At 43.5% G+C, this 24,651-nt stretch overlaps 1 protein-coding gene across 1 annotated transcript in view; it reads left to right on the forward strand.

Annotated features, from left to right (window-relative positions):
- Positions 1–24,651, forward strand: part of LOC309601491 (netrin receptor DCC-like) — a gene marked incomplete at both ends in the record, with an annotated part of 597,648 nt that overhangs the window by 197,290 nt on the left and 375,707 nt on the right. Inside the window, one exon of the mRNA XM_082334517.1 lies at positions 20,976–21,296. Within this exon, the coding sequence (XP_082190643.1) occupies positions 20,976–21,296 (321 nt within the window). The remainder of the gene's footprint in view (positions 1–20,975; positions 21,297–24,651) is intronic.

Consider the following 24,651-nt stretch of genomic DNA (forward strand, 5'->3'; position numbering starts at 1 on the left):
ACGAGTGCGGGGTTTTGAGTATGATATAAAAATATTGCTGGGCATAATGCCTGAGCGATCTTAAGCGTTGTAAATTGTAGCCTGTCTTTGGAGAGCGCCGCAGCCCATCAGTATCTGTGCTTTTTGCTGGATGGCTTTCAAACCCGGCCATAAATTCTCCCTTCCCGTTGTCCTACAGGTTGCCTCGCTAAATCCCAGCAGATGCTGTGAGCTGGGTTCTCCAGTCCTGCCCCGTGCAGTCAATTCTACCTGTGTAAAGTGGATGTCAAGCATTGCCAGATGGCGGTGGTCGTTCTCAGTGAGCCCAAGTCACTGCCGCCCTATATCTCTTGCAGTTGTCCGCATAGGTGTGAAGCAGGTATAAAACATTACTGCCCCTATATATTATGTTACAGCTACTTCTCTAAAGAATGCTAAATGCATCAGTGGGAAGCAAGGGAGCCAATTACTCAGCATGATTAAAAGCAAACAAATGACCTGTAATTGCATTTCACAATTTAAAATTCACGGCATATTAATATATTTTTATTATTGAGTTTATGAACACTTCATAAAACTGTGTAACATGCATTACTAATAGCTGCTGTATAATTGCAATATATTTTAAGTTTTCAGCTCTTTTAAAAAGGGATTTGGTATAAAGGCTGTTAGTAATTTTGAAACGGGATTTAGTACAAAGGCAGATAGTGGTTTTGGTTAGATAATGTCGTACCACTGCGTGGCTCTTGCTTTAAATTCAGTGTCTGGCTATTCGAAGGACCCAGCAGTGAAATATCTAAGCCCAGACTCTGGCCATTCCTTCTGATCTACATTACGTCCTTCTGAAAAAAAAAAAAAAACCAACCCACATAAGCACTGACTCATGAAGGTTCCTGGCAGTGACAAGACCGCTATATTGCTTAACATCTTTCTGCCATGCTTGTACATCCAAATATTGAATAGAAGGGCTCTGGCAGAGCTGTGAATGAATGGTATCGGTGAGTTATGTGCTCTAAACTACCTTAAATGCTGTAGGGGAGGGGGGGAATTAACACTAGCGATGCAGAAAATAAACAAGAAACAGATCTGAACTTCTGGAAAGAAACGTCCTGGGGCTTAAGATTTGAGACATCTGCCAAAGCAGGCTTTTGTAGAGCCGTGAAAACGATGCTTAAGGATGCTCAGCCCCCGTGCTGCGCGTACCAGGGACTTGGCTGAGGTAGGGGAGAGCAGCGGTTGGACCAGAAAGCTCTTGCTGAGCTCAGGCTCATCCTGCATCTGCAGGGGCTGCCCTGGCACCCGGTTAGCCCCAGCAAGCAGCGCCTTGAAATCCCTGGGGCTACTGCTGTAAAAATCCCATAGCCTTAAATTAAAAAAAAAACTAAACCCACGCAGCAAGCAAAATGACTTATCGTTTTATGGAGATATATGAATAAAGCTGAGCATTTCAGAACAGTGTCTGTAAAACACGGATTGTCCTCATCCCAAATCGTACAAGACTAAAAACTCCATGTCTCCTCACCCCTTGGGATCTTGCTTGATTACAGCGATGGCACTGGGGAAGGTTTAAAACCGCAGCTGTTCGAGTGGTGAAAACATGCCTCTGACTGAACTGTATTGAACATATGCATCTGCATATTTATATCCAGTTGAAGCTAAATCATAAAACAAACACAACACTAAACAGTTTTGTGGTGTAAATGTTATGTGATATGATCAACAGCTACCCTTTGGAATTATTTTCCTTGAATTTTCTGAGGTTTTTTCTTGATAACTACAGGCATTTCTAACTGAATTATCTGACGTGACAGATTATTGCGTTGCTTTGAAGTTTAAATTCAAACTGCTTTTACTCTTGCGTTCAAATAGTATATAACGGCAGATTTCATTGTCACTGGGTGTACGTTACTACTTAAAACATATTTCTGTGCAATGAATGCAGTTGCATTACAATAGTGGCAGTGACGCTGTGCATTTTGGTTAGAAACTACACAGATTTATCATTTGTAGTAGCTGAGGGAGGAAAGGAAAGAAAAAAAAATATCATCTAGATGCATTTTCTTCTGCTGACATCCTATTAAAATGGAACAAAATGTTCCTTGTTCGGCTGCAAAGTGTCCTGAAAGCCTGCCCGAGTTCTGCAGTGATTTCAAGCAGCCGCTTCATCACCTCTGTGCTACGAATGGCCATCCCGCTCAGCAGGCGGTAGGTGCGAAGAAGGGGTGATGTAGCACGAGATACGCTTGGGTTGTGTCCTCCAAGGATTCCCCAGAGCCAGGCTGGAGCAGGAACAGATGGATGATCCATCCCCTGGAGCAGGGACCAAACGCTCCCTGATCCGGCTCCTCCAAGGTTGATGTCCAAGTTGGACTCTGAACTTTGGTGGCTTGCTGTAATCACCCATCCTGAAAAACCAGCTGCCAGGAGGGCTGTTTGGTAGCTCCTGGGGGTCTGCAGCCTGCTGGGTACAGGCAGGACGATCGGCAGGCAAGTGGACACATCAAAACAGAGTATTTTGTTCTCATTTGGCATCCTACTTGTAGTTGCCCATCCTACTTCTGCTGGTTGCTTGTGCTTGATTAAAAAAAAAGTTTAAAAACTTGTAGGAGAAATCAATACTTAAGTACTTTCACTAGCTACTATTTTTATTATAGCCTTTTGTATGACAGCTGAAATCAATATGATAAAATACAGAAAAGACTAGAGTAGGGAGGAAAACCAGACGATGCATCCAAATTGAACAAGATATGGGTAGCTTTCTAGTGCAGCTGACTTCACAAATGAAAAGGTGTTGAATCAAGATTTTGCCTAAAAGTCAGGTCAGATTTTGAACAAACAGAAGGACTGAAACCTGTACTTGGAGGCAGAAATGCAAAGGCTGAATGGATTAAGTTCTCATCTGAGTCATTGGAATAGGCTCTCACATCCACACTGGATTCAGTTATTAAAAAGTTAAATTGAGGCAAAAAAAATTAGTTCTACATGGTAATTGTTTCAAACTCTGACATCTCTGCCATAAAATACTCTGAAAAAATATTCCTGTACTGAAATGTGAAAATGAGAAACTAAATACCAGTAGTCACTACAGAACGGCACCCTGGACTCCTAGCAAGCTGGCTGTGCCCTCTTTTTGTCTCCGTAAGTAGAGACATAATACACTTCTGTTTCATGTGGGTGTTTGGAAAGGGACTTAAACAATTTTCTTGCATGAAAACTGAGGTCTGGTTTTCTTAAAACAATTAAACTGGAGAACAGAGACACTTGCTTTGTTGCATGCAATGAAGCTTTGCACAGAAATTGCTGTAATTCTTAGATAGATAAGCTATATAATTATATAAGCTTGATATTCTTTTTTTTTTAAGTATTATCTACAATTGCCATGGCATGTTTCTTGAGTGGGGAGCAACTTCTTTTCCCTTGCCAGGAGCTCTGCTTCAGAGAGCCAAACTCTTGACTGAAGCTGCCATCTCAAATGGGCCGTGTCCATGCTGCACACGTGGTACGGTGGCTCCAGGAATATGTGAAATTAAAGTATCCCACAGCGTTTGGCATCCATACCATCTCATGCGAGCAGTCTCCTCTTTGAAGGAAACTAGGCTGGGTGATGCTTCTTTCGGTTGCCTATGGCAGACAAGACTTTGTGGGGCTTCCCCCGTGCCGTAACCCACCTTGAGGTGGCATCTCATAGGTGGCGTCCTCTATGGAGGAGGAGGTGGTGGTCCCTCCGTGGAGGCTGTACAGCCCTTGTGAGTTGGTCTGGCACGGGGCAGCTCTGGGTTATATTGTCCCAGTTGCGTTGAACCCAGATGCGTGTCTGTCATCGCAATGTCTGTTGGCGTACAACCACTTCATGCTACTTGTATTGAAGTATCTCAAGTCTCTGTGTTTCTTGGGAGATCTTCAGGGTAGGTGTGGTGAAGCCGATCTCCTTTGTGGGCTCAGAGATCCAGGCTGCATGACAGAGCTTAAAAAAAAAAATAAATAAAATGGTGTCTGGCTGAAGAACAAACACACGGTGAAGGCATGGTCCTGTCTCAGCTGGGTGCCCAACACCAGGCTATGGTCACCGCGTGGCTTGGCCAGCTTGAAAATCTGGCCAGGAGACACTTGCCCCAGCGGCACTTGCTGCGAATGATTGTGTGTAATTTAAAATACAGCATTTTGGGGAAAGATACAGTACAAGTGCAATAAAATTTTGTTTATTTTTACAGTGTTAGTGTTTGTATTTCTAAAGAAGCCTTCTCTGAAATTTGTTTACCGAACGGGGATTTTTAGGGGATACTTCTACTTAATTGTGGAGAAACCTCTGTTCTTAGTAGGTGTGTGTTTCTGATCCAGTCATTAAATAAGTTAAAATCTGAGGGACGATAATTGCTGGCTTTGAAGTGAGTACCCTTCTGACAGCGAGGGCAAGATACTAATTGGAAATCATTATAGATGGTCAAATTGGGGGGGAAAAATACTTTTTTAAATGCGGCTGTATCCGTCTTTAACACAGCAGCGGCCGTGTTCTGCAGTCGCAGAGGAGCCCTGTGGTTTCTGTGGAGCGCGGGGGTAAGACGCGGCGAGGAGGAGCCGGTTGGGAACCATATGTGCTGTAACTGCTCCATTACGCTGCCTGTCAGTCGGGGTATTTTGATGGATACTTATTAATGTAAATGGCTTTCCATTCTCTTTGCTTGTAGAGAAACCAAAGCACCTCTATTCCATCTTTTTTTTTTTTCCTAATTAATTGACATAATTGGTAGAAATGGGCCATTTGGGAGTGAAAACCCCTTTAGTACTTAAAAGAAATTACCAAATACTGTTTACCTACACAAGTACCAGTAATTTAAATTAAAATGTTTGACCCTAACCTTTATTCTTACCACAGCAAGTGATTTTAGTTACGTATTCTTTTTGTTGTAGTATCATCAAGCGTTTGTATTTCACGTCTCCCGCTTCCTCCTTTTACATAGGAAGCCAGAGAGCATCAGTATTTCCGTGCTTTTATTTACATACAGCGGTCAAGGAAGATGGGGAATGGATTCTTCAAGGGCCGCACCAGCAGCGTACAGGGTTTTGAGAAAGCTGTTGTGGAACTTGGAAAACAAAGGAAAAAATGACACTTAAATTTGTTAAAGACAGAACTTTTAAGGTGATTATGTTCTTCAAGAACAGGCTCATGGGGTGTTTGATTTGCTCTTTTTCCTTGATCCTGAAAAAAAACCCAAACCAGAGGAATTTGACTGAGCTGCGGTTGCGTGGACTCTGATTTCTTCTCCTCCCACTGCTCCGTGATGGTTCTTTCGATGTATGTTCCTATGTCAGAAAGGAAAAGGAGTACTGACGAACTAATAATTTAGTTAATGATGATAGTGTCTGAACTCATGTTAGGGCTGTGATTTCAAAAAGGTACAAGTCTAAACCTCTTTTTTTTTCTTCGTTCTTCTGCTTTTAATTTGTGAATCAAGTTCAAAACAACTCTGATTAATAATTATGCTGCCCTGCTGGAGGAGGCACCGTGGCGTAAAAGACATCCTGATCTACTGATCACAGGGAGCTAAATACTCTTGGCTTCACCTAGGTTCTTCTTTAATCTGACTTTTTTTGTTCTGATGAGTGTGAAATATTTCTCTCTTTCTCGAAGGTTACGTTGATTTTTAGACGTCATGTTCTAATCAGCTTATTGAGCACTTTAAATAAACCTGCAGTGGGGTGTTACCCCAATATTCCTGCCTCGGAGGGATTTTTGTTTTCCTACTGGGGCAAGGAGACTGTCTAGTGGGAGGATGACGTGTCCTGTTTTTAAAGGGAGGTTTTTAATGACCGAGTTGTACCGTTAGACACGCAAAACCAATGTGCGGAATGGGATGTTGTTTTAAGCGTGCAGCTACAGCAAGCAAACTGGCGGGCTTTAATTTCATTAATTACCATGGTTAGTGTAAACCGAAGTAGGCAATTTAAGAAGTTGCAGACTTGAGCTCTGCTCTTGGCAGCTGCTTCTCAATTCAGCATTGTCGTTTTGGCCATTTTTAGCCTAAAAAAGATGTCATCCCCAGTTGCGGTGGTTTGTGGAGGCTGGGCTCGCAAGGTGGAGTCGCTGCGATTCGCGACGAACAAAACTGCCTTTCAACCAGAGATTGTCTCGGCAAACTTTTTGAAACTTTGCAGCCGGAGAAGACGTCGGGTGGCCCGATGCCCTGCGGGTTATTGGTATTCAGGGCAGCCAGGGCAACGCTTGTGGCTTTCGCTCAGCTGCAGGATCCTGCAACCCGCTTTCTGTAGGAGGTTCAGTGAATAAGGTCCGTATTGTGCGCTCGCACGGCGCCTGCTACAATGGGGCACTGTTTGATGGCTGCCGGGGTCTCGAGGTACCGCTGCAGCCGCAGCACGCACTGATTTCAGAATTTGCATTTAAAAGAAGCTATTACCGATGGTAAAGGTTATGAAACGACGTCTGGGGCTTTCCCCCCGTAACTGCCTTGCTTAAGTTTGTAATTTCACAACTTTACTGGGAATTAGGAAAAATGTTTCTTTCTCCTGTTACATGTCTCGTGTAGCTCAGGGTTTGAATTTTTTTCTTTATTTTTTTTCCTGAAATTATGTGAATTGAGTCAGGTGGAGAGCTTGGAAGGCACCAAAGAGGAATGTTAAATAAAACCTGTCTTGTCCTGGCTGGTTGTGGGAGTTTGCAGTGGGATGTGCCAACGTGGCTTTTTGTAGCTCGGCCAGGATTTGTCTGACCAAGCAAACAGGGTGCAGAAACCAATTACAGAGCCTTAATGGCAAAAGAGATGTGTAGAAATTGTAAAGTAAGCGAAAGCAGTTCAGGGATGGGTTGGGTGAGGGGAGGCAGGGACTGGCTATCGTCCCTAAAGCAATGGGCATGTTTGGTTGTTATGTGCTTAAACACCTCTTATAGCTTATTAAACTGTAGTACAGTTTTATAACATCATTGCAGTAAGTAAGCCTTTCTTATCTGTAGTAGAGTTGGAGGAAATCTTCTCACACGGGGTGAGAGGGATGGTTTTTTGCATGTCAACTTCTTCACGTAAAGAAAGGGTGGTCAGAGATGGGAAGGGAGGTCTGGGAAAAAAATACTTTTTTTTTTTAAACAGTTGGCCATTCTTTTGGACTGCGGTGCTTCATTTGGACCGGTTTAGCGATTCACGCACCATCTATCCTGATGCGGGCTTCGCCGCCCCGGTCTCTGCGTTCAGGCTGGTGCCTTGGGCAAAGCACGTTTGTCGGAGCAAGGTCTGCGAGGTTTTGTGCCTGCATATGCTGGGGTGGTTGTGTTTGGTGTTTTTTTTGGTTTACAAGAGTTGATTTGTTTTTTTAATCTATTTTGATCCTGCTTTTTATTTAAAAAACAACAAAACAAAACGCCCCAACTACAGCCTTGATTTTTGATTTTTCCAGAACCTCAAATAGAGAAACAGGTCAGACATAACGACTGCAAGATAAGTCTGAGTCGGTAGCTTAGGGATGGAAATACTTTTTGGTGTATAGCCTCTTTTTTTTTTTGTCTCAGAAATACTTGTAACCAAAAGGCGTGTAGTTGCAGGGGTGGCCAAGAGCAGGCGTAGCCTTGGCAAAAGGCCCCAAAGCCACTGCCCCATCTGCGTAGTATTATCCACATGAGTAGGTTTTCTTCATCGAAATCAACAGGACCGTATGGCAATATTCAGATTTGAAATTATTTCAAATGGATTCCCATGTAGTTACAACTCCGTATTTGCAATCTTAGTGATTTCAATTTGGAAACTCATTCAAGTGAATAATATAATGTTGGACTGCTCCTTCTGTTTTCCCTTGGAGCTGGCAAACTTGTAAAAATAACCTTATTACGAGGAAACTTCTCAGGCTGGGAATAGGACATCAGGGTGTCTTGGATTTATTTGCTCCACCTATAAAATGGAGTGGAAGTTACTATTATTGCACGGTGTTTTAATCAGAGTGGCTGAATTTTGTGCTCGGACTTCTGTGCTTTTCCTAGTTTCAAGAGACGTTTAGCAGCTGAGCTTTCATATAGTAATTTTGTTGTGGTTATACGGGTGCAGGACCTCTCTTCCTACAGGTGCTGTCCTGCCCCTCTTACCCGATCGTTCTTAAAACACGTGTTCAGCAGAATTGGAAGTAAACTTGTACAATGCCCTGAAGAACTTCAGGTCCAAGGGTCTCGAGGAGCAATCCAGATTTCTCTGTTTAATTGTTCTAGAAACAGGTTAGTGAGACAATACAACAGCATCCATGGTTAAACCCAAATTGCACAGCAAACTTGGCGTACGCCTTCTGGGTGTTTTGAGCTTTGGCGCACACCAGTTCTTGGGCCGGCTTGCCTGAAGACAACAGGGTGCTCTCTCTCGGTCAGAGAGACTCTGCGGTGGTTTGACAGCGAGGTACTTTATTTAACAGACCTGCGGTAGGAATTGGGCATAAATCAATGCAATTCATCCCAAACCATTTGGGCTCCAACCAAGCATTTCTGTGCAAGTAGCCAGGGAAGCTGGGTGCAAGAAGTCCTGCTTCTTGCATGGCCAAGTGACCGCTGATCCCAGCCCGAGAGGGCGGGAGAGGGGCAGAAGAAGGGCTCCTTGTGTGCTTGTGCTACGCCAAGCGTGGTGGCAGATGCTGGGGTGGATGCTTGGCGGTGCCTTCACTTTGCTTTTTAACTATATCTGGGCTCATTCAGTGCTTTGGTGGTGGGGGGTCCTGAAGGAGGATGGTCTAATTCCTTTGTTGGTTGTGGTTAGAGAAGGGACAGAAAAATGATCTGACGCTTGAGGGGTTTGAGGAGAGCGTTCTTCAGCTGTTGGGAAAGCTTGGAGGGAGCATCTTCACCTTCACAAAGAGAGATGAGAAGAGATGAGTAAAGCACAGTGGAAAAATTTTTGGAGGACAAGTAGCTCAGAGCAGGATAAGGAGGAGAAAGTGTCCTTTGAGTCAAGTTATGACTGTTTGTCAGGAGACGTGTACACCAAGGAGGAGAAGGAGCGGTAAACCCTACCTGGGGGTTTCCTTCACGCCCTTTGCTACCATTGAAACACTGCATATGTTCAGGGAGTGAACAGGAACAAAACGCTTAATAAAAACAACTATATCCTTTCTTACAATTTGATGAGAAACTTTGCACGTGCATTAAAATAGATGGTGTAGCTAGCTCGGTACCAGCGAATCCACTGCTTTAGCGTGTCTGAAGTGCTGGAGGGTTTGTTCAAGATGTTTCAGTTCCTGGGCAGAAATGGTTTCTTTTTCCCTACAGAAGCTTATTTTCCTTGAAACCTCACTACTACTTTCCTTGAAACCTCCTGCTACTAGGAGAGGTGGCTGCTTGATCACAGAGTAATCCTTTGGGATTCCTTACCCCCTTCTTAGTCCTAGGTGAGAATGACTTCTTAGTCTTTGCTGGGCACCTGCATTGCACAGCCACCGAAGCTGAGGCAGAGGAGCTCTGCTGTTCTCTGTGCTCAGTGATCAAAACTTGCTGAGTTGACTCCTTTTTTTCTTTCTCCTTGTTAGGAAATGCTCGGTTAATTGGTATTTGGTAGCTGGCAGAGAATGAGGTTTGGGCTTTGAAGACATTTCTGCCCAAAGGGTAGGTGTGATGAGAAATACCGCTTACTCCGTGCGGGTTGCAGAAAACCGATTTCCAACTAAAAACTATACGTCCTGCGAGTAAACTCATATTGTCGGCTTCGGATGTTATTTGGATGATGTCTCTTCTAGGCTCTAAGATATCTTTGAAGTACAAAGGTATTTAATACTCTTTCATTGGCTCTTTGTGAGCGACTTCTGAATATGGATCTGCCACAAAAGCTGATCCTCTTATTCCGTGGTTTTTGGGAAAAGCTCTCCATCGTGTCATGTTGCAGACTTCAAAATAGAGGTCTGGTTACTTTGTGGATGTGAATTAATTTAACGTCACTGTCCGAGTCAAAATCTGACCCATCATATATCGGGCTTGAGCTCCTCTGAAACATGCCGAACTCACGTTTTAGTTATTCTTACCCAGCAAAACAAAAGTCAGGCCTCCAGTGCTGGTGCAAAGCTGAAAAGTAAGGGATATAGGGATATGCTTAAATTATAAGGTGCTCAGTTGGAGACAAATCCATTGTCCTGAGGCTTGTGCTTTGTGACAGACTCCCAAAGGAGAGGTTCATTTTCCAGCCAGTGATTTTATTTTTTTTTTTAAATTTTTTTAAGGTCTGGATTTTTCCTAGGGTTGGGGGGTGGGCGTCGGCTTTTTTGTCTTGTTGTTGTTGTTGTTGGACTCATAGTTTAGGTTGGAAGGGACCTCAGGAGGTCATCTAGTCCAGCCCCTCAATTTTTCTGTCACTGTAGTTGAGAGACACGGAGTTAAAGTAAAACAAGGGAACTGTGATTTATTATGAAACGAAATGGAGCAGGGATTTTTTTTTTCCGCTGGAAAGGCTGATGCATTAAGGGAGTGTGATGGGAGCAGTTTGATATTCATTGGTTATCCCTCACAACAGCAGTCTTGATTGCTGCTGGATGTTTTATGACTCAGATTATGCTCAGATTAGACTTTTTTTTATCTTAATTCTTTTGGGGTTTTCAAAAGCTGAAATGATGCATTCAGGGCACACAGTTTGTCGGCTTTGCTGTGTGCTTTCATTGTGCAAAGAGGGAAGGGCTCTACATCTGCGGTGAAGTCCCCATTTGTTTCTTTAACGTTCACATACATTATTGTAGCACTGCAGTTTGTTTCCTTAATGAACACCATTCTGGTGTTCCCAGAAGCCTTTTACTAAATAGAAGTGGGAGAATTTTAATTTCAAGGATTGAACGAGAAACTGTCTGCCTCTGTTTCGTAAAGGGGAATAGAGAGAATGTTCTATTAAAGATATCGTATGCACAGTAACGGGAGGAGGACGCAGCCGAGCTCCTATTACCTTACCTTGGGTGGTGCTGGTTTGCTTTATGCGTATCTTGGGTATGCCTAAGGAGATGCGGAGACGCTTGCGAGGTCTTTTTGGTTGTGGGGCCCTGGGTGGTCCCTCCGTACCATGGGACCTGCCCTGGCAGGGGCACCCTACGACACAAAGCACGGCGACAACATCCGATGTGTTGAAGGTGCTCGGGAAGGCTGCAGATGAGATGATAACTAAGACCCGAAGCAGTCTTTGTGAAGTCATTGGAGTTTGCTGCGGGAGGGTACGTGCGCGTTATTTCTGGCAGCTCCGTCGCCCAACGTGTGGAAGGAGATAACCCACCCCTCGGCTCAGATGTGCCAGCTCAGTCCCGCTCATCCTTCAGTGCAAACACAGCTCGAGTTTCTAACAAAACCAGGAGAAAACAATTTGTCTGTGTATCATTAGCATAATTGATATTTATTACTTTCTTTGTAATTTTCTGAGTGTTGGTTTTTTTTTTTGGTTTCGGATGCTGGGTTTAAATCACCCCCGCAACAGGCGCTGTTGATGTGTTTGTGTCTATTATGTTGTCCCGATAAGCTTGGCCAGTGGTTTTCACCTTCCTGATGCGAGTTATTGAGATTGATTGAAGCTCTATGCTTGTCCTATCCAAAATGCTATGTAATTAATGTTTCATTATGCTAATGCATGCAAATTCAGTAGTGTGCATTTGATGGGGAGGGGAGAGAATAAAAAGGATCAAAGAGTTCACTCTAAAGTACAAATTAATTTATTGCGTTACTAAACGGCCTGCAAGGAAGGAGGAATGCATTTAAGAAAGGAACAAATATGAAAACAAAAAACCCCCTGTCTAAATGTTTTGTCTTCCTGAGAAGTGGGTTTATTCTGAGCGCTGCCATGTGCGTTTGAGCAGCGGTGTTTCTGCTATAGGCAGATATTCTGTGCTATAATGCTCTTAAATTCACCACGGAGTTCTCATTCATGGAGTCTGGTGTGGTTTTGGGGTTGGTTTTTTTGTTTGTTTTTCCCCATCCCCTTCAGTCTTGCTTCTCTTTTTCCCTAAATGCATCACCATCTCAAAAAAAAAAAAAAACAAACTCAAATTGTGGAAACACTGGCTTTGTTTTTGCTCCTTCTGCCTGTTTATCTAGCTTAAAGCTCTTGCAAGGGATTTCCTTTTCCAGCAACTGCTGTGTTCTTTTGATGTTTTAACTGGGTACCTCTTGCTCTTCATTATCTTTTCATCCTCCTCTTTATTCTTGCTTTCACCTGGCTTCTTTCTTTCTCCTTTACATATGTTTCCGTGCCCTTGCCCTCTCCAGCTATTGCCCTCCTTCGCCCTTTCGTCTAAGCACGGATGTCTATTCTGTTGGCTCATCTCTCCTTCTTGCAGTCCGACTCTTCCCACAATGACTGGTAAAAACCTGCATCTGACCACATCTGCAGGCCTTTTCTTGTTTATATTCCACTCATCTTTCCCTTTTTAGCCCTTTTCTGCTTGGCTTGGATTCTGTGCAGGATTGATTTGGGTTTTTTTTTTTTTCCCCTTCTCTTCTTTCTTTCTGCCTGCTTCTTGACTGTTCCTTCACCACTGCCCTGGGGGATGTCCTCTTCCATCTCATCCTTGGTGTTGCTCACTGCTCTGCTCTATTCCCCTCATCCCTTCCGCCTGCATTTTTTTTTATCTAGGTGATTTAATTTAATCATAATAATAATAATGTAATAATTTAAGTGATTTTTATTTTGCCTTGTTTTCTGCCTCTACATACCCAAAGTTCACTTCTCTTTGCTTTTAGTCTCATATCTGTAGCCAGGCACCTCTTGAGTGTCTCTTCTGCACTTTCTTCTGCTGGTCTGGACTGTGAAATGCCTCTATGGGATGCAGCAGACTGAAACATTGCCAGAAGAAGGCTGGAGCTTTGAAGGTTCAGTGTAGAAATACCTTTTTCATAACTCGCCAAATGAGAAGGTTGCACTGTAGGCCTCGGAGAGGTGAGAGAGGGTGTTGGTAGACAGCTTTTGACATGCTGGAGCTGTTCAGGATGGAGTTGCTTTTCAGCCCTGTTCTGTAGGGCCATGCTTGGCTGACTCCTCAAATGCACTATTTCACAAAACAGACCATTTCTGCTAGGCAAACCTGAAATCTGGTATGTCTTGGATGTGTATTTAACAGTTGAGAGTAACTTCTTTCATTGTCAGAAAGAAAACATCTGCTGGGGAGAACATTGAAACCAGCAACACGCTGGTGTCGTGATGGTGCCCGGGGGAGCCAAACCCAACACGGCCTCTTTGCTGGAGTCTGCTGCCGAGAGCCGTTCAAAATTATGGTAACATCCTAGCTGGCAATCCCACTTTCAGACACCTTAAAACATTGTTGTTCTCCAGGAGGTTGCATGTTTTGCTATGTTTTTATATTTCTTTAATCTGTATTAAATCTGATATATGGGAAATATGGAAAGTACCAACAGTGCTGTGCTTCTGGCTGTAGATACAGTGCTACATCTTTTTTCTGTCTTCATGGAACTTGTAGGTGAAAATTGGCAAGTGCAGCTGCCGGTTATCTTGAGGAAAACTGAGGAAACCCAGCAAATAATATGATTTTCTGATAATGTAATTAAAGCATTTGAAACAAGAGCACATAGGAAAAAATTACACTGCCAAGTCAGTGCAATTAATCGTTCAGCATTTTCTCTGGGTGCTCAAAATGAAAATCCAGTTTGCTGCCTCCTCCGCTGCAAGGAAACCCCCGGCTCTGTTTGGGTTTCCCATGGACGGTGAGGTCTGCGGCGGCCGCTACCCGAAGTTCTGGAAAGCTTTGGACCTGAACAGATGCTCTATCCTGCTCTGTTGAGCAAATCTCAGTCCTCCTCCAATACGACCCATATTTTTTAATGTAGCCAAATACCCCTGTAACATACATCCTCCGTGCTGTGCAGGCTGCAAAATGATTCTCTCATTTCATTCCAGGCATAACTGGATTTTCTGAATTTGTTCCCATGAACTTGTAACTTAAATCGATTTAAGAAGATTAAGATTGAAGAAGCAATGTGTGCTGCAAGGCTTGTTGGTTGGGGAGACTAGATTTTGTTCATCAAACTGATCTGGCTAAAATTAGGCAGCGAGAATCACTTGTACTGATTTAAGGCAAGCCTACCTACACCTGACACCAGATGATCTCGGCTCAGGGGACCTGGTCTCTCCCTCTTCCAGAGGCTGCTGTAGACTGATTTTCACTGAGTGTATGGGCAAAATAAGCAAATTAAGCAAATTGTGTGCGTGTGTGTGTGTGTGCTTGTTCAAACAGTTTTATATAGCTGAGCCAATGTGTTGTCTCTTGCCCAAACTAGATTAAGAGTAGGCAGCTGCCAGAAGACTTGGTCTCTTTTTCTTTTCCTCCTCATCCCTTGTCCTCCAAATAGTTGCGCTCTTGCCCTCTGCCTTGTGTTTTATGGTTGGGTTACAAGGAATCTGATCTGAGAGGACTGGTTTTCTTTCGAGGGTCAGTAGGTCAGGCTGGCTCCTGTGTTTTCCCGCTTGCTGGAGCCAAAGTGAGGGAATCCCCAGGAGCGTAGGGGAAGGGAAGGCGTTGCCCCTTTTGCCGCACCGTGGTCAGAGACCAGCTTTGGTCGGCCGCGGAGCCGTATGCTGAATTAGCGGGCTATTCCAAATACCTTTGCTGGGAAAGGAGTCAAGTCCAATCAATAAAAGGTGCTTTTAGAGACCTCGGTAGTCAGAGGGGTAGCGGAAAGGGGCATCTGCGTGTGTGCGCTCTCAACTCTTATCCCATCGGTGTTCGTTAGCATCCACAGCCGGGCTACGCCTAAGGCGGCGCGACAAACCCATCTGTTGCGCAGGGGTCGCTCGGTCTTTCTTTGGCAAAGAGAACTACCCGTGCAACTGGGCTTGTTTGGTTTGATATGGGGTTCGTTTCCTTTTTTATAATGTGACTTGATTTTTACGCTAGAGGGGCGGCTTGAACGTGGGTCAGAAATGATGATGGATCTGCTCAGGAGTCTCAGGCTTGGCCCTGATGAAGCCCTTCTTCTAGGCGTTGCTCATCAGTGGCACCCAGCAAAAGTTGTCTGTAGCTGATGTTTTGAGCACTTGGGATATAAGCAGCAGGGTACTGCGGTGTGGAGGCACTACCCTCCATAGATCACCTAAAAACCTTATTTTTATCAAGCTAAAGCTTTCAAGTAAAAATCAAACAGCCATTCGCTATGTGCTCCTAATGATTCATTGAATATGGAGGAGTTATAATAGAATTGATGTTACAAGCATTTTTACCTCAGTACGCTCCAAAATGCTGTGATGGCACCATTTAAAAATCCAGCCATTTGGAACACGGTGATAAAGGCCTGATTAAAAAGTATATGTTCATTTTTATACAAAAATGGAACAATGCTTCCATGTGCCACGCGCTTGCGTGTTGCATTGCGCCTTTCTTGGAGCAGGAGTTTTGATTTCCCCATCTGAACGTGAAATGCAGGCATGAGGCTAGGTTTTTCAAAATTTCATAGAGCCGAAATGAAATATTCAGCACCCCAGAAGGCACATCATAAGCTATAATAAAAACGTTAAAACAAGACTTTGCCTTTTAATGGATATTAAGCTTCACAGTAGCGTATTTTGTGCAAACAGATAAAACTACATCTAGTTTTGCTGTATATTCTGCATTACCGAAGTATGTAAATAAATGCTTATTAGCCTGGCCATTAAGCTAATTCATGCAGGCTCTGTAGGTGAAGGGGGGGTGAAAAAAATCCTCTGAGAAAATGTGTACCCCGCGTGTCCATAAATACACTTCATTTTAATAGACTTAGTTCAGCTACAATGCTCTGCCACCAAATTTCACTTAGGCTGGGGGGTATTTCCGTATTCACAGATTTCAAATGGTCTGCATGCAAAAGTCTTATTTCTTAATGTTTATTTGAAAAAGAAGAAGGCTCCAGGGGTGGCCTGGTCAAATGCTTTTGCAACTGTGACATCTCTTCCCTCTCTATAATGGAAGCAACTGATGCAGAACATGAAGGAAAAAAACCCGACCCTGGAAGATTACATTTCCCAAAGCTGGAACAGAAAGCAGGGGATTCAAAGCAAGGGACTGATTAAGAAGCGCGTCAGAGATCATCTTTTAAATGTTAATTTTGTCTGAGGCCTGGAGAATGATAACCTTGAAGTTACTCTGATGTTACCTGTCAGGGTGAGAAGCCCATTAGTTTTATTCCCTTATCACAAAGCAGGTCATCGTCTAGGGTAATGTCTTGGTTGCTAAAGCAGCAAGGGACCACAGATGGGGTCTTTTAGCTTCAAGTTTTCTTCTCCTTTATTTGGCTCAAGGACATGGGGGCTGTTGCCAAGGGTGCTCTCCTTGACCTCCGAGCTTCAGATCTCCAAGCAGTGCTACAGGCCCGTTTGATGACACGGATGTGCTTGGAATAGCTGAGACGGTAGCTTTGTGTAGGAGGCATTTAATCTTTACAACGCTTCCGTTCAAGTTTGTAGTTAAGCCGTAAATCTCTGTTTGTAGTTGTTCTGTGCATGCTGTAGTCGGAGGGAAAAGGAGGCACTAAGGTGCCCTGGACCTATTGGTTTCGGCAGCCTCAGGTTTGCAGGACTCTTAATTTCCTTTAAATTGTGTTTTTAAATAGGAGAGTGCTGGACCTTAAATGACAGCTGTGAGCGTGCACGTAAAAGGTGAATGTATTTACCGCTACAGATGAAGCGGCTGTTGACAGCATTTCCCTCTCTTGTCCTGACTTTTAAAGACTCTGAGAGGCCAAGAGCCTGGAAGCAAGTCCCAGGGAAGGCAGGGTGTCCCCAGGCAGCTGCAGGGATGTCCTTCTGCCCTGCAGGCGCTAGAAGAAAGCGTTAACCGCTATGGGTGGAGGTTGGTTTTTGCAAACCTTACTGGGGAACATCAAACCAGGGCTCGTGTAACTGTGAACAAGTTCTCCAGACTTGGTGGCTATTAATGACCACGGCCTTTTTCAGCTGTTCGATGTCTTGGAGCTCTGAGGGATTGCAAGTTAAGAACAGATGAAAAATTAAGTGCATTAGCAAAAATGCCAAGTAATGAGAGAGGCCCGTTCCCACTGAGAGCAAAACTTGGAAACGGAAAACACAAGCATGTTTTACAGTGAGTTTTAGAAGAGCTCTTCATCTCTTATTTATCCTGCCTGGCTGCCGCCTTTTTTCTTCCCTCCGTGCCTCCCTTTTCAGCTGAGCTATTGCAATAAGGATTAAATTGTAGGTTTAGCATCTCTGTGTTAAAATAAGTCCCCTACCCTGCTTATGAAAATGGCAAAGCAGCTTAGAGTTGCAGCCGTTTCAGCTACGAGATGCTTACCGTAACGTAGAATGGCAAAGAAGCTGCTCAAGGACTAGGAGAGATCCTAAAGAACTCTTTCATCATCTTCATGTTTCCAGCTGTTAAAGGGCTGTGCAATAGGTAGCTGGAGAGATGGCTGTGGGGCTGGGCTCTGCTTTGCAAGCCTAATATTCAGGCTGGAGACTAAAAGGCCGCTCCTGCAGCAAATGCCTGGGGAGGAAAGATCCCCATAAGCTGGAGCTTTGCTTTGGTCTCGTTCGCAGAGCAAGGGGGTTTTAGGCAGTTGAGACCCAAAGGATCTGTAGGAGCAGGGTCGGTGTGGGTTGTTCTGCCAGAGTTTCTCAGCTGGCTTACCCTGGGGTAGCAGGAGCACGGGTGGTGGTTGGCTTAGGCTTGAGCGTGAACTGAAATCCTGATGTTTTAAGCAGGATGGATAGATACTACGTGGGAGAAAAGGGATCCAAGGAAATGCTTTTGAACTCTGACTTAGGCCTCAAATGGTATGTACCATTAAGAAAAGTTGCTGGAGAAACTGGGCTGACTTGGGTTTCATACAGCGTCGTAGGAATTCTTTCCTTTTGGTTTGGGGTGTGCGTATATGTCTGTACAGTAAAGCATGCACTGTTCTTAGTGAATATACCATGAATACAGAAATCTGCATTGAAAAATTCTTCCCCTTGAGAAGAACCCCCCAATAATAAGAAACTGTGAGTAAGCATTTTTTTGAGGCAAATGGTGTTGAAGTAGTCTTCTAGAAGTTGGGCTGTGTCTTATGGCCACTTGTCCTCTATAGCAGCTGAAATTTCCATCAGCCTGCTTCCAGCATGTTCAATATGTGTTTCATCGACTGCGTTAGCAGAGTTTGTTTCTTAGTGGTAGTGAAGTTCCAAACTCTTCTTAATTCAATATGTGGATATTTTGGGTTTTTTCAGGTGACAGTCCTTAGTTTTATGCGTAGCGAAGGAAGGTGTGGAGGTATGTTGTGGTCTGGTCTGATCAAGTCTGGGATTTGTTTCTCCCTTAGTTCAACAAAGGCTGAGTTTGTTAATCCTGGGTTATATCATTAAATTACTTGAATTTTTTTTTTGGGTGCTGAAACAGGTTTATGTATTAGGTGTAGTCTGTTCCTTCTTAGAACCTGGGTTAGAGGAATCGGGTTTAGTGTTTGCTGCTTGAGGTAAAAATGAGGGAGAAAATCTAGTGGAAGTCAAGGGTGCAATAAGATGGCCTATTATTGAGAGAATAATAGGTGTAACATTGCAGCTGGGCTTTCCAAACTGAGCTAAGAGGTCAAATATGCAAATAGGTAGTAATGGGATTTTCAAATACTTTTTTCCCTTTCTCCTTCAGCACTGACATACTACAAAAAGGTGGCTATTAGATTCTTATCCTTCCAAGTAATCTCTTCTGAAAAAGCATGGTCATTTTCCTCCATTTTTAAGGTGTCACTATTACCTCTATCTCCAGGAATAATATTTCCAAGAAGATTTGAATTTTCCTCACATTCAGAAAGCTTTCCAGGTTATTCAGGCTGTTAGGTTCCTTGTAGTAGAGCAATTTAGGTTAAATATGCCTTTTGCGAAGGATGTGAATAGCTGAAATTGCAACTGAACTGCAAGGGTAATTGCATGAAAAGAAAGTTAATCGTTGTTTAACTTCTGTAACTTCTGCATTTGCTGCACTGGAAGCTGTCATAACCCCATTTCTCCGCAGAAGCGGATTATTTACTTGTGATAATAGCCACATAAAATCATTAACATGCTGTCATAAACAGCCGTGTTAAACTGTTACAAGTGTTGGTGACATAAATAAAATGTCCAACCAGAAGCTGTGATTTACAAACAGAACACAGTTGCCTTTGGGAGAAGGGAAAGGAACACGTGTTTTTAAAATAACTACGCTTTCATGCATTGTAAATATACTTTTCTATTATTACCCATGGTTTATGGCAAAAGCGCCCTGGGCTAACATTTTGGGCCAAATTCTGATGTGCTTCCTCCAGTAACTGAAATCAGAGCATTAAGACAGATGAAAAACAAATCAGGATTGGACTACTCTTCTTGATGTTATTAGACAACACGTTTTATTCGACATTCTTATGGTGTTATTGGGAAATACTCTGCAAGTCGAGGCTTCCAACTCTTGCTTTCTCCTTTGCTCAACTTTACTAATTTTTTGAAGCCGCAACTTTTTTAATTTATATGCTTTGAAGGAAAACCTGGTAGCTGGCTACTTCAGTTAGCGTACGGGTGGAACCAAGTACTTGACAATAAAATTAATTTCTATAAAGAAAATGCTAAGTGGCCTTTTATGCATTGTTATACATATATTCATAGAAAGCTTTGGTTTGAGGTATAAAACAGAAATAATGAATCTTTTTTCTTAGGACTAAAAGGGTTTTTATGAATCTTTTTGTCGTGTAATTTTTTTTGGTTTCGTTAGCTCTAATGAGGTAAAAGGATTTATTTGATGAAGAAGGGAAAAAAAAAAAGCCATTTTTGCATTCATATGCAGCTATTTCAAAACTCGGTTCCCCATGCACTGGGGTGCAGAATGGCAGTGCTATCGCTGGCGCGGAGTTTGGAGGTCGGAAGCTGTCTGTCTGGGAAGCAAAGGTCTATATCCAAACCTGGAAGCGCTCAGGGTGGGATAGGCAAGCCAGTGAGGTGTCGGAAATTTTGATTTTATTATGATGTAGGGGAAACTACTCTGAGTTTCTCACTCAAGCGTAGTCACTGAGACTTGAGAGGACTGTGTTGTCTAAAAATACAAGTTGTACATGCTTTGCTCATTTATAAATTATTAGGAAATGCTCGATGCAGTAGAGAAAAAGGACCACTTTATCTTGTTTTGAGTTGGACCCTTTGATGTAACTGCATCCACGTGTTCTTAGGCATTTTCATGATTTTCCTACTCTTTAGCAGACCTCATATTGTAGCTCTACTCTGAGAGCCTCTCCCTCTGCCTTTACAGTCTGATTTATCTCCTAACTACACAAAGTTGATCGGCGTCCTGTTACCAAAGCGACGCGTAAGAATCTGGCCTCTGCGTTCGTGCAGCGGCTGGAAATCTCAGGTCATCGGGGCCGTGGTAGGGATGGCGTGCGGCTTGCCGAGTTGGCACTCGGCACCTCCCCTGCCTCTTCTCTACACGAAAGACGTGCTCGCGTGGTTTTTCTCTTGCTGCCTACTGGAGAGCAGTGGCCAGACTGGTTGGCAGTGAGGAGGACGTTGTTCTGGTGAGGTGGAAGAAGATCCACCAGGTTTGAGATTTCGGCGCTGTTTCTGGTAGGTGGTCAGGCTGCGCTCTTTGCGTGCTTTCCTCCCACTTGTTTGCTAACAGCAAACCAAGCGAGGCCCAAGGCTATTTTTGAGCTTGTCGCACTGAAATGCATCTCGGTGCATGTGGCCAGAGTAGGTCCTGTAAGCAATGAAATTCTCCAAATAAACCTCAAGAGGTATGGTGGTTTTATGCTCATCTCCATGATATAGCTGTACAGATTTTTAGCTTTGCTTTATCTCCATGCTTTACAGATGAAAGATCTGTTTATCTACAAATAGAGTTTTTGTAGTGATGGGACAAAAGTATAACTTATGCTTGGTTGTTTTTGTGTGCGCTAACAATTTGCAGAGAAACATAGCTTAATTTCTTGTAATATTCACCAGCTGTATCTATGGTGCCTCTGGGGGATCCCTATATTCTGTGTCTAATAGAATATGTTTCTTCCTCCACAGAAAAGTATAACCAATATTTACTCCACGTCTCTTATGGTTTCGCTGTTTCAGGTTCACAGATTAAGACTTTTACATCACTGAGGTTCTTGACTGAGCCTTCGGATGCTGTCACCATGCGTGGAAGCAACGTGCTGTTGAACTGCATAGCAGAATCGGATCAAGGATCCCCAGTTATCAAATGGAAGAAAGACGCAGTCTTCTTAAACCTGGCGGTAGATGAAAGGAGGCAGCAGTTGGCCAACGGATCGCTCTTGATACAAAACATCGTCCACTCCAGGCACCACAAGCCAGATGAAGGTCTCTACCAGTGTGAAGCATCTCTAGAAGGCATCGGAGCTATCATCAGCCGGACAGCTAAGGTCATGGTAGCAGGTAGGCAGAAACATTCCTACCTTTTGGATTGCTGGAAATACTGTTTGTGAGAAGCTGCTGTTTTAAAAAACAAGGGCAAAAAAATATACTGTGGGTTTTCTTTTTTTTTCCCCTTCCATCTTCAAAAGTTGTAAAGGCTAGGTATGACATTTCTGCGACAGTAATTTATTTCTGACAAGGTATTATTCTTGTTTAAATATGTCTAATCGCCTCTTTGTTGCTGTGAGTTATTTGGTGCATATTTATTGTCTTCAAAATAGATGAACCTCTGAAGTTGGAAATTAACTGCTTTTCTGATGAGTTGAAGATCACAAAAAAAAAAAGGCCCAACTTCTGTAGGGGACTGAATGTACAAATTTTTATGGCTTAGGAAGTTTTTCATAGACAAGAACTCATTATGCAGCTTACTGGAACTGGCAGCCTCTTTGTATTTCCTTTAAAGCATTTGTGTAGGTAGATGGCAGAAGGAAGAGAAGTTTGTTACCAGGCATCTGAGAACGCTTACGGCTCTCGTTGACTTAACAAATACCTTTGTAAAAGATGTTTGTCTGAAATGTTAAAATGGTCTTTTTGCCTCTTCATCAGTCTGTAGAAGGATGCAGAGAGTCCTTAATGGTCTAATTACTGGGGGGAAAAAAATAATATTTGAAAATCGTTCAAATAAAAGGTACAAAGAAACACCAAATCACTTGGTAACCAAGACCGACTAGGATGTGCTAGACTTCAGAATAATTTTCTTTATGATCATTTTTTAAGAGTTTTGCCAATTCTAAGGGGATGCTTTTTTTCCTAGTCTCTCTGTACGTTTCTGTATAGATGGAGCTACTGCATATTGCTGCTTGCTCCAACTTAGACCTGTTAAAGAAAGCCCTGGTTGCCTTGCCTTGACAAGGGTCGAGCAGCCGTCCGCAGGTGCTAACTTAGTAACCTTGGGAAAAGAGGATAAAATATTTTCCTACGCTGCGGAGAAGATTGACGCTTACAGCCTTTAGTGCACAGGTGAGCTATGAGTTTGTTCAGGCGCATTGGTTACGTGAAGGAGCAGCTTGTGTTTGCGTTAAGACCGAAGCTTTCGGTCTTACCTGGCTGCGCTCACGTAGCCTGTTGGGGGAGATGCGTTTTCCTCCAGGTCTCTGGGCATCCAGTCTATGCACTGCCTAGTCTTGCTGTCCTGCCACGTTTTGAGCAACAAGGGGATGTAAAATAAAACTGAAGTTCAATCTAGTTCAGTCCAGGAGCTCTGCAACTTTTTATCACCCTGCGTCTTCCTAAACTCTTACCAGTTATACTGGAAGGGAGTCCAGGCGGCTCTCTTCTCAGCTGGTCCCTCCAGTGTCCCTCATGAACTTGGTGCCTTTTCCAATCTTCAGCTCCCTTAAACCAAAGACCATCTCCCCTCCTCCAAACCCTTCTCCACCAGCTAGGAAAGGCCTGTTTTCTCACGGTGCCCGATTAAAACAGGTAATAAGCGTCTTGGCTCTTTCCTCATTTACCTCCTCCCCGCCACTTTTCTGTCCGAATCTCTGGTCGTTTAACCTTGCATCCTCAGCGGTGTACGTACTCCTGTGCGATGATTCCTACTCAAAGTGATCAGAGCCCCACGGATGCAAAGAAATTGTCGTTCTGTTATCAAGTCACCCTCGGAGGGAGGCTGCAGAGCCGTGCGTTGCCAAGTTGGGCTTTTTGCCAGTTCAAGTTGTTATTTGGCTTTGATCTTGGTTGTTGGCAACCACTAACTAATAAAATCACTCCAATTCTTTTTAAGCGAATGTACATACGTGAGTGTTCCCTGTTGTGCTGTGCCCAGGTCTGTAATTTTGAGGTTTTCATAGGAAGAACTGTGCTTTGCATGGCAGGTCCCGATCTCGTATCCCTGCAGCGATGGTGGGAAGTTTGGAGGGGGAGGACAGGCCTTAGTCTGCTGAAGAATAATTTGGCTGAAAGTGGAAGAACTGATACAGATTTCTTAATTGGAAAGACAGTGAAAAGGACAAGAGGCAAAGCACACAAACTGAAATACAGGAAATTTGTTTCAACAGAAGTATTTTTTCCTATACGGGTGATCACACATGGAAATGGGTCGCCCAGGCATGCTGGGGAGTCTCCGTCTTGGAGACACTCAAGACCCGGTCGGACCCAACCTAGCACAACGTGCTGGTAGCTGCCCCTGCTTTCTGCAGGGTGCTGGACTTGGACGATCTCTGCAGGAGCCTTCTGACCTTGGTGATTGTGATTTTTTTTGTTTATTTTGATTGTATGAGAATGGTTCATATTATAAGGTGGAATATAAGGTGTACGGCATGTAAAATGGGCAACAAGTTCTTCGAGCAGAAACGGTATTTTGCTCTCTGAAGGACGTGTATTCCTGAGTGAGCAGAATTTTTGTGGTGGTTTTTTTTATTATTTTTTTGAGGGAATTGCTGTGTAATGTTGGCAGAACATCATTGACTTAAGGCACTGGCAGATGGAAACACGACAGGCTAAGGGAAAGAGGGCAAGAGGAGAAATGAAGGTCTCGCACTCCAGTGTGTTGTGTTAATCGTTGCTTGGCAAAGCAAATAAACTTCCAATGTTCAGAAAAGCCTCCTTTTACAGAGATGAGGATTTGGGGTAGGATAGAGCTATGGTTAGTACTATAACGCTTGAAAACTGCATCTTTCTGATCCGTTGTGTGATGTACAAGGTATCGCCGCTAAACAGACTTTTTCTGGACAGCCCGATCCTTTCATCCAAAGGAGATGATGATGGTATGTACGATTGCGCTGTCCTGATGAGTGGAAGATTGCGTTCACGTCAACACTACATATCCTCATGCCACTTTGTCTCCCTTTGCTGTGCGAGATTTCATTCTTGCCAGATTTTAAAGGAAGGATCATGAGCTTTAATATTTCAGGCAGGTTTTAGGAAGAGATTCATTCACTGAATTACAATCTAATCTTGGGTGGTGTCACTTTTAAACTATAGGTCTGTTCACAGCATTTTAAGTACTTACCGTGCTGTCTGGCAACATAGAATACATCAACATTTATGTCTTTGGAGGGTAAAATTGCCAAACCGCTGGAATGCATAAGGGGCATATATCTTTCTCGCAGTAAAGACTCCGAACGTGATTTCACCGTGCTTTTTAAAGCATTAACAGTTAATAAAGCAGTCACCGCTAAAAGGTAACAGTCAACTCCGCGTGGAACAGGCTGCTCAGGGTACTGAAAGTATATTGCCCTTTTAAAGCCCTTCCCCTTGTACTTTCATGGCTTAAAGTGCTTTCAATAAAGAAAATGTAGCAAATGAAAACTGTTTCTAATCAGTTGAGAATTTTATGCACGAAGCCTGCCACGTAGGGGAAAATAGACCGTTT

Source organism: Platalea leucorodia (genome assembly GCF_965183815.1).
Source record: "Platalea leucorodia genome assembly, chromosome: W".
NCBI lineage: Eukaryota > Metazoa > Chordata > Aves > Pelecaniformes > Threskiornithidae > Platalea > Platalea leucorodia.